Source organism: Sinocyclocheilus anshuiensis, unplaced genomic scaffold, assembly GCF_001515605.1.
Source record: "Sinocyclocheilus anshuiensis isolate Anshui unplaced genomic scaffold, SAMN03320099.WGS_v1.1 scaffold172, whole genome shotgun sequence".
Taxonomy (NCBI): Eukaryota; Metazoa; Chordata; class Actinopteri; order Cypriniformes; family Cyprinidae; genus Sinocyclocheilus; species Sinocyclocheilus anshuiensis.
The window spans coordinates 53,113-63,172 of NW_015554056.1; the positions used below are offsets into that span (position 1 = coordinate 53,113).

General features: G+C 35.3%; 1 protein-coding gene across 1 annotated transcript; it reads right to left on the minus strand.

Annotated features, from left to right (window-relative positions):
* Positions 1-3,629: 3,629 nt before the first annotated feature.
* Positions 3,630-6,669, minus strand: LOC107668522 (GTPase IMAP family member 7-like). Its single transcript, XM_016460426.1, has 3 exons — positions 6,555-6,669; positions 5,117-5,151; positions 3,630-4,975 (listed from the first exon to the last, which is right to left on the minus strand). Exons 2-3 carry the CDS (start codon positions 5,121-5,123, stop codon positions 3,630-3,632), a joined length of 1,353 nt encoding a protein of 450 aa, XP_016315912.1. The 5' UTR covers positions 5,124-5,151; positions 6,555-6,669.
* Positions 6,670-10,060: the final 3,391 nt, after the last annotated feature.

Consider the following 10,060-nt stretch of genomic DNA (forward strand, 5'->3'; position numbering starts at 1 on the left):
CACCTCACTTCACTTCACTTCACTTCACTTTGGGACACAGCTTTTGTGTGGAAGCATCTTTTGTTTCTTTTTCGCTTATGTTTTGGAAATTCTGTACAGATAATGTTTAATAGCGCCCCCTACAGTATAACAATGAAAACATGGATTCCCGGAGCACAACTATAGCTCAAATATATTTAGACTTTTAGTATAAGTCAAAGTATACTTCAATGGCATTGTAAGCACATTTCTGAGAAGTACATAAAAAGTAGACAAAGTATACTTTCATATTTTTTTTTGTATAAAAGAAGTATACTAATAGCACACTTGAATAAACTTCTTTTTCGTAAGGGAACACATGATAATACACTTTAATCACAAAGTTATCTATCATTGGGATACCAAGTGTACATTAACAGAAATTCAGCATTATAGAAATAAGCATATCAAATGTAGGCCTACACAAACTGTGCCAAAATTAGCATGATTATCTATAATGATGTCTCTAACAGTAAATGTATGAGAAAATAAGAAAAAATGGACAGCTCCAGACATGTTTAAAGTTCCTATTTAAAGACGTAATCCACAAGGTATTTTCTAACGCGACACCAGCATGACGTCTGTATAGATCAACAGCTACACGTTATTGACGTGTCTATGTGACGTGATAGTTGCATGTACATCTACATTTAAAACAAATGGAGACGGACACACACGTATACATGCATGTTATCTGTCGCAGAGATGTTCACAAGTCTTTAACCTGGAGTCCGAGTCAAGTCTGAAGTCTTTGGTCACGAGTCGAGTCTCGAGTCATTTAATGGCTCGCTAAAAAAAAATCCATTCAGATTCCTCATGTATTGAAAACTTCCTTTTTATGAAGCTGTTTTATAGGCTATAGACAAAATATATATATTCTATGATCTGCTTTGTAAAAAAAAAAAAAAAGAAGTGTTACGATGTAAAGTTATTGTACATCCAGTCTGTTATTTATAAGCTGTTTTAATCCATTACCATTTTAAAAAGTTTTTCTGTGATGAAATTCTATAATAGGTGTCCGATCTACCATGACACAAGGAAATATATGACACAGATATTACAAAAAAATAAAGTATTTCTTTATTATATAAGTCAGGGGTATTCAATTAAAGTTCCAATTCCTCGTAATCAAAACGTTCTCATCTTGAGCAGAAAAGAAAGATAACAATTTCAAAGTTTAAGTTCTATCCTAGCCTAACAACAATTTTCCCAATTATAATTACATGATTATTTTGAAATGTTCTTAGCCTACAGATTAATAATGCTAAATGCAGATCAGAAACATCTTGTCACATCTGGTTTGACCAGTCAGAGTCATAGGTTGTAGATAGATAAATAGATAAAATAGATCTATGAAAAATAACTATATTTGCAGCATTGTTGTTTTCTGTTGTTTTAGTGAAAGTAATCTATAATTTTGTGTTTCTGTTGTTGCTAAAATAACAGCGTCATCCGCAGCTCTTGAACTTGGCTCCGGTGCACGTCCGGAGAGAGAGAGAGAGAGAGAGAGAAGCGCGTTTGGCTCTTCATAAAAATGTATAGCGCTGAAATATATTTGCCTTTTGAATATCGGTTATACAAGTATTTAAGGATAAACTAGTCGAGCTGCTTTTAAAATATTCACAAGTCCTTTTCCTCGAGTCGAGTCAAGTCTGGAGTCATTTCAGGTCAAGTCTGAAGTCTATAAAAATGCGACTCGAGTGCGACTCAAGTCCGAGTCACTAACTCGAGTGCCCATCTCTGACCTCTCGTGCTTGTATCGTTGCCAAATGAACCATTCTGAGTGTCATAGCAACTGCTCTCCACTAAGTTAATGGGAAGGATCGGCGTATCATATGCACGCAAAAGTAGACCTTGGCGTGGACCAGCTCGAGTTACATTACATGCAATTGGAAAGTGTAAAGCCGTGTTATTCATTCGCAGACTAATGACAATGGGTTGAAATGTGTAGTGTTGGGTTGGAATCCAGGACCAGGATTAAGTCATGACCAAGAAACATACGGAGTCACAGTCAATGCAAGACCCTATTGAATGCAGATTATTTATCTACAATGGCAAAAAAAAAACACAATTATTATTTACACATTACAAATGTGTTTTGAGACCTGAACAGTCACTAGTAATAAAAGGCACATGCAAAGTCAATTTAAGTCAAACAGTCAAAAACAGTTAAAGGCTCAAAAAGTTTAAGATCAGTTAGCATCAGCCTAATATGAGTTGCCCCCGACTAACTACAACATGACCACGTTTTCAGAACTATAAACTATATATGTTACCTTATACTTTATGAATTGTGTAAATGTAGGTAAAAATTAAAGTAGATCTGAAAAACTACATTCAGTACCACGATGAATAAAATTATGCACATTGTAAAACCCAAGAATCAAATCCATCGAGGAAACCAATTTAACAACCAATGTATATGCACAATGCAAACTTAATTTATTACAGTGCACTCAAAAGCAATCAACATACCTTAGTCATAATTGTTGAAGCATCACCTGACACCAGTGGTGGCTGGTAGACATTTTTCTAGATAGGGCTGTGCCACATCCAACAATTTTAGCAAACATCCTTCATGATTTAATTCTGAACAGTTAAAGAAAATGTTTAAGTTAACAGAAGAAAAACAAAGCTTTCTAAATTTCTAAAGATTAAATTTGATACTATTACATTTTCACATTTTATGTATACAGCGCAACAGCAAAAACTGAGAAAAAAAAAAGTTAAATTTGTTAAATTTAGTTTAGTTAAATATACAAAATAACTGCAAGTCAAGCTGCAATACCAAACAGGACCACATGGAGATGACAAGAGACCACTATACTATATTAACCTGACTGCATATAGATATAGGCCTATATGAATTGAGATGAATCGAGATGAACTGTTGAATAAAATCTTTTTTCTTTTTCTTTTGCGCACAAAAAGTATTCTCGTAGCTTTGTAAAATTACGGTTGAACCCCTGATGACACATGGATTATTTTACCGATCTCCTTGCTACGTTTCTGGACGCTGATCGTGTAAGTACCATTGCTGTCTCAGGGAGGGTCAGAGAGCTCTCAGAATTCATCAAAAATATCTTAATTTGTGTTCTGAAGATGAACGGAGGTCTTACGGGTTTGGAACAACATGAGGGTGAGTAATTAATGACAGAATTTTCATTTTTGGGTGAACTATCCATTTAAAGTGGAACCCACTGGACATCACAAAAGCACGACAACACGGTGGATGGGATTAAAGGGGAAGCGACACGTCTTCCTAAGGTGTGTCACTAATTAAGGCCCCACTTACAACAATTGGTAGGAACTCCCGACTGGAACCATTGAGCATCGAACATGAATACTGACCAAAAGCAAACATTATATACAAGTACTAACACATTAAGTAATGTAAAATTTAAAAAATGTCCAATCAACCTGCTACACCCATATGAACATAAACACCACTGACCATCCAGTTCTGTGTACAAATAATTATAATTTTGTTTTTCATGATGCTAAGAGAACAGATTGTCTTGATTTACTGATTTAGTATGTTCTATAAAATGTAAATGAAAATATTAGATTTACAACAGCAAATAATTGTATTTAATTTATAATAAGGAATTCTATTGAAGCTTCTTATAAACGTTAGAAGGCAGTCTTTCTGCCTTTTTAACAACCTCTTTTGCATTCTCATAATTAACTTTAGCTGAAATCTTAATGGCATCAAGCACAGAATCGGCATCTTTTGCTGCTTTGTATCCTGCGATTCCTCCTCCAATCGCTCCTGCAAGAGCTGCAGCTCCAAATACCACACCTGCAGCGATTCCTGAACCAGCTGCTGCTCCAATGCCGGCGCCTGCAGCAACTCCTGTCTCCACTGCTACTGTTCCTGCTGCTGCTGCTGTTGCTCCGACTGCTGCTCCTGTGGTTCCTGCAGCAACTCCTGCCTCCACAGCTGCAACTCCTGCTGCTGCTGTGGCTCCTACTGCTCCTGCTGCTACTCCTGCCTCCACTGCTCCTGCCACTGCAGATACTGCTGCTGTTCCTACTGCTGCTGTTCCTCCTGCTGCTGCTGCCACTGCTGTTTTATCTGCCACTGTGCCTGCAGCAGTTACAGCTATGCCTATTGCTTTGACTACTTCTTTTAATTTGGCTGCCTTGAGTAAAGCCACAACCGAGGCCACAGCTACACCAATGCCCAGAAAAGCACCAATCAGTGTCCCGGTAGCTGCTCCTGCAAACCTAATAAGATATTTTTTAAGAACAATCTTCTTCGCTACTTCTCGTTTCTCTTCTGTAGACAAATTAACTATAAGCATACTATTCATCGTGTCTTGAATTTCTTCCTCTACATTTAACATCAGATCATTGGTGTAGCAGCCGTTCTCTTCCACCATCTTGTCGATGGTGTCCAGCAGATTTTTCACCTGAACCTTGTTGCTCCTGTACCCTAAATGACAGTCATTCCAGTGTTTATTGTCAATAACGTGACAGTGACCTCCACATTTATCAACAAGCTCCTGTAGTTTTGTACTTTTCTGAACAAATTCTTCAATTGTTTGACCATCTAGTTCTTCACCATAAGTGAATAAAACCACTGCATGTTTAAAGGCTTCCTCTCCACAATACTCAACAATTTTATCCAGAGTCTCTCTTTCTTGTCTTGTGTACCTTCCAACTTTTAGAACGATGACTAAGGCATCAACAGCTGGAGCGCATTCAATAATGGATTTAATGATCTGAGATTTGATGACTTCCTCCTCAAGACGCGTGTCAAAGATTCCAGGTGTGTCAATAACTGTGACTGTTCTTCCACCAACCATCGCAACTCCTGATTTACATTCAGCTGTAACAGACTCAGGTGAAGATTCAGTTTTGAATATTTGTTCACTGAGAATAGTATTTCCACAGCTGCTTTTGCCATGTCCTGTTGTTCCAAGAAGAACAATTTTTCTTGCAGGTTTAGACTCTATTTAAAAAAGACACTCTGGTTAGTGAAGAGTATTGTACTGATTAAAAAAAATAAATAAATAAACATGCATATTATATGCATACTATAAAACAGATTTGATTCTAGCCTTAATTTTATTAACATAAAAATATGTATTACCTCTCATTGTGCTTTTCTTTTGCTGAGCTGAATTTCTGCAATGTCAGAAATAATATTCAGGGCATTATTGGCAATGCTTAACATCCAGTCAAATATTTTATAAAGTGTAATGTAATTTGTCAGACAGACCCACTTTATATTAAGTGGCCTTAACAACTATGTACTTACATTTAAATTAATCATTTAGTACAGTGCACTTATTGTGTACATACATGTTTTTACATTGTACTTATATTTTAAAAATACCTGCATGTAATTACATCTGTATTTCATTTATTTAATTACATTTATAATTACACTGTTGACCCATCCCTTACACCTTAACCCACCCTTAAATCTACCCATACCACCAAACCTGTCCCTAACCTTACCCGTATCCCACCTCAATAAAAGTAAAAGTGTTTTGCAATACAATATGAACACAATAAGTTCATTGTACTTTTTTTTTTCTGTAAGTACATAGTAGTTAAGGCCACTTAATATAAAGTGGGACCAAAAAAAAAACACACTGCAAACTGCTGCGAACACAAATTCAGCACGCTGCTTACTGGAGCGCAGAGTGATTTAAAGGAGATTTCTAAATTTATGCTACATTCCCTGTTCATTATGGGGCCCAATGACATTGTATAACTGAAACAGGAATTTTCTGTAAAGTTGGTTTGAAATTATATGTATTGTGCAAAACTCTACAAATAACCTTTAATTGAATTGTGAGTCATTTGAAAATAAAGTCTGACTTATCTTAAAGTTCTAATTTAGAATTGAAGAGAGAGTTTGATTTCTCTTCAAAGTTATTATTATTATTTATTTTTACCACCGAGTTTGTAGTTTTGATTGTTTAGTTTTAAGAGATGCATATAGACCTTAGTTTCAAGAAATGTTAGCTAGAAATGAATGAGTAAATTGATTCACCCAAACACTAATCAAATTACTTCTAGTAATAAAAAAATATTGGGAGCTTAGGCAAAGCACACTTGGTGCCCCATAAAGTTTGCTGACAATCTTTTGGAATGCCGCTGCAGAATGCATTTGAATGCAAGTTTTCTGAAAATAAATAAAAATAAATAAATAAATCTTATAAAGTACAGGGGGTAAAGTACATGTTAACCTTACTTTCTGGAATACCTAGACACTTGGAAAAAGTAATCAACAACGTTAGAATAATAATAATTATAATAATAATAAATGCACTGTAAGTCGCTTTGGATAAAAGCATCTGCTTAATGCATAAATTTAAATTAAATTAAAAATTAAATTAAATTTCAATTTAAAACCTAAATTACATTTAAATAAATTAAATAAAAAAAAATAAAATAATAAATGCTTAAATACTAAAATGTTACTGTCATTGCAAGCATCTATGCAGATATTTACAAAATTCAAGAACTTTTAACCCCCTAGTAGGTTAGAAGGAAGAACAAAAGGAAGAGCTTTGAACCTTCTAGTAGACGTGTCTACAACTCTTCTGTTGCTGTTGCAGTCCAATAGACCCAGTCCTGGTGCAGTCAGGTGTCTGTTCCACACACTCAGAAATGGCGATTGAGCTTTGCTCTATTGACTTTTTATTAAAATAAGAATAAGAGAATAAACAAATAAAAAGAATAAAAGAAGCCACAGAAACTGAGGAGGGCAGAGGCTTCCTCTCACGCACATATACTGTACATAAATCATATATATACAGCTGCTTGTCCAATCATTTTGCTGTGTGTGCTGTTTCTTTTTTATCACTGGCTTTTTACACAACTGTAATGTGTATCTAGGTAGATCCAAAACTTATAAGCTGTATAAGCCATTATATGACAATCCAACACAATTTTCTTCAGCCTTCAGAGTGTGTAATTTATATGTGATTTATGCTGTGTCTTGTATGATGAGCTCTCTGCATTCTTTATGAATGAATGAATGAATGATGCATTTATATAGCGCTTTATTGTGTATGACAATTTACTTGCCAAATTTGTTTTTACCGGCCATGAAACTATTTTTACAAAAACAGGCAGTCATTACTACTACAATGACTAAATTATACGTATCGACGTACACCGTGAGTAACATGTATTTGATATAAATCCGAGATCGCTAATAAATCATCTTTGCGGCAGATATCCAACTGATGTACTGAAGGTTCGATCGCGAATTTATCTAATTCAAATTTTGAAGCCATTCCTAATTCCCTCCGCCTTAAAATGAAAAGCTCCAGGCAAACGAACAAACATGAATCCAATTTCATGAGTTTCGTATTGTCTCCCTCACGTGACGATGCAACTCCAATTCGTTTTGGGAAAACATTTTTTTTTTTTTAGACGAGCCCCCAATTTCTGTTATGACCTCTAGGGGTTAGCCGTAACAGAAAAAGAGATTGGAGTTCACACCAGAGAGACGCCAAATAAACAGTTGTATTTTCTTTTAATGGGAGTATCTTCAGGGGCAGACAAGGCCAAAACAATAAACAAAACAGACTTTTCTTTGACAACTAAATATCCTCAAACAGAAATAAAGAAAACAAAATATAGGCCAACTTCCCTACCGCCCTCAACCATAAACAAAGTGAAAAAAAGATACATATAAATAAAATGGCGTCTAACCCCCTACGTCCCTTCTTCCCTACCTCCCTCAACCATAAACAAAGTGAAAAAAGATACATATAAATAAAATGGCATCTAACCCAAACTAGTATTTACAAGTATATTTACAAAGTTATTTACAAAGTTTCAGGGCGTACACACAGCAGAATCAGAATCCAAATCGTAGTCAAGACAGGCAATCTTCAGATAAACAGGGGTTTTAGAATTTGATCTTACAATAACAAACACTAAACAGATTCAATCCACTCAGAATATCTCTCTCTCCGGTACAACACTTTTTCACAACCAAACGACAACGATTTCAAACAATAGCAGGAAACAGTTAATCCGAACGCTAGCGAAACATAACAGTACAAAGTCAACGAGGCACAAAGGCAAAAGACGAGTGTTTGGGGCCCTTATCTAGGTAGGGTGTCACCATCACCAATCACCATCTCCAGCTGGTTAACAGAGGCCACACAAACATGTCTACACACACGAGCAGAGATATCAAATACATACAAAAACAGTTCACAGATGCATAGACTATCTTAAGGTCATAACAACATTTACAATGATTTTAATTTGTCCTTTACTTTACTTACAAGAAAAAAAAAACAGATTTATTGATTTATATATATATTTTTTGTCCCTAAAAAACGTTGAGATTCTTGTTCGGCAAACAGAGCAGGCCATCGTGTTACACCCGTTTCACACATACTCAGTTTGCAGTGCGTATTTTTTTCCGCATCCATGTTAACAGATTAGAGCAGGGCTATATAATTAGCTTCATTTGAGGGCCGAATTATCAAACTTGCGTATGTGGTGCATATTTTTTTTCGCATCCATGTTAACAGATTAGAGCAGAGCGATATAATTAGCTTCATTTGAGGGCCGAATTGTCAAACTGTAAATTTGAAGGGGGCCAAGGGGGTGGGGGCCCTCTCCATCTCTTTCTGGGGGGACTTATAAAATTAGAAATTAAATTAAAATCAGAAATATTAGTGCTGTCTGTCAATCGATTAAAAAAATAATCACACATTTTTCTGTAATTAATCATGATTAATTGCATATTTATAGTCACAATTTCACATTGAACCTCCAAATTAATGTAGAAACAACATAAAGATAGTATATTTTAAATATGTTTAAATTGCATCTTTTTACTAGGCTAAGTTGAATGGTTTTAATGGTTAACAGCTGATGGTTTGTAATGTTTGTAATGGTATTTGTAGTATATTATTAATGAAGTATTGATACCAATACTGCTACTGGTGTCTCTATAAAATACTTTTTCCCTCAATTTTACCTATTAATTATAGCCATTCAACATTACAGTATAACTGAAAGCCATTATTTTATAACATTTAAAAGACTCTGAAATATTAAGTGATTTTAAAACAATCTTCACATAAATTATAAGTTGTATATAAATAAACTAAACAGCCTAATCTTTAATCAAGCAACAAAAGTTAATCAGCGACTAGAGCAGTCGAGTGATTTCTCTTTTTCATTTGTTCTTTGACTGACAGACTTCAGCAGGTTTTATTTTAAAAGCAGCGCAGCCTCTTTAAAACCTGATGCACATGATGTGGATCTGACACATATCTTCTCCAAACTCTTTTTACAGTCATTTAAGACTTTATAACTCAATTAAGACTACATTTATGAGGTTTCTCGCCAAAACCGCGTATTTTGACATTATTGTGTGTTTTCATCCATTGGGTGAGCTGTCTAAAGCAGCTCAGCGTCTGTGTAACAGCCGAACGAGCAACCTTTTAAACTATAGCCTACTTCACTGCACAGTTTCTGCGGCGTAACCCCAGGTATGTGTCGCCACATTCTCGGGTTATGAAGAATAAAGAAGGGAAACGTTAATCTTCCGAAATTAAGCAGCAAAATCTTCTCAGCTAAAAGTTATTAGAACAGTGATTGCTCTTACCTTATCAGCCTGTTTGTATCATATTATTTGATTCGCTCTTGTCGCTTATGAAAGAACAGCTAATCACGATGATCTTATGATCTATTATTTTATTCGCTTGCGTCAGAAACAGCGAATCTCTTTAAAAATGGGCTGTTGTTCCCACTACATTGCATTGCTATATTTCATAAAAGTTTTACCCGCCAACTGGCGACTGACACCGTTACATATATTCGCCAACACTGATTTTTACTCGCATTTGATGCTTGGCGAGTGTTAATTTTAGGCCCTGTATATATATACACTGAACAAAATTATAAACGCAACACTTTTGTTTTTGCCCCCATTTTTCATAAGCTGAACTCAAAGATCTAAGACTTTTTCTATGTACACAAAAGGCCTATTTCTCTCAAATATTGTTCACAAATCTGTCTAAATCTGTGTTAGTGAGCACTTCTC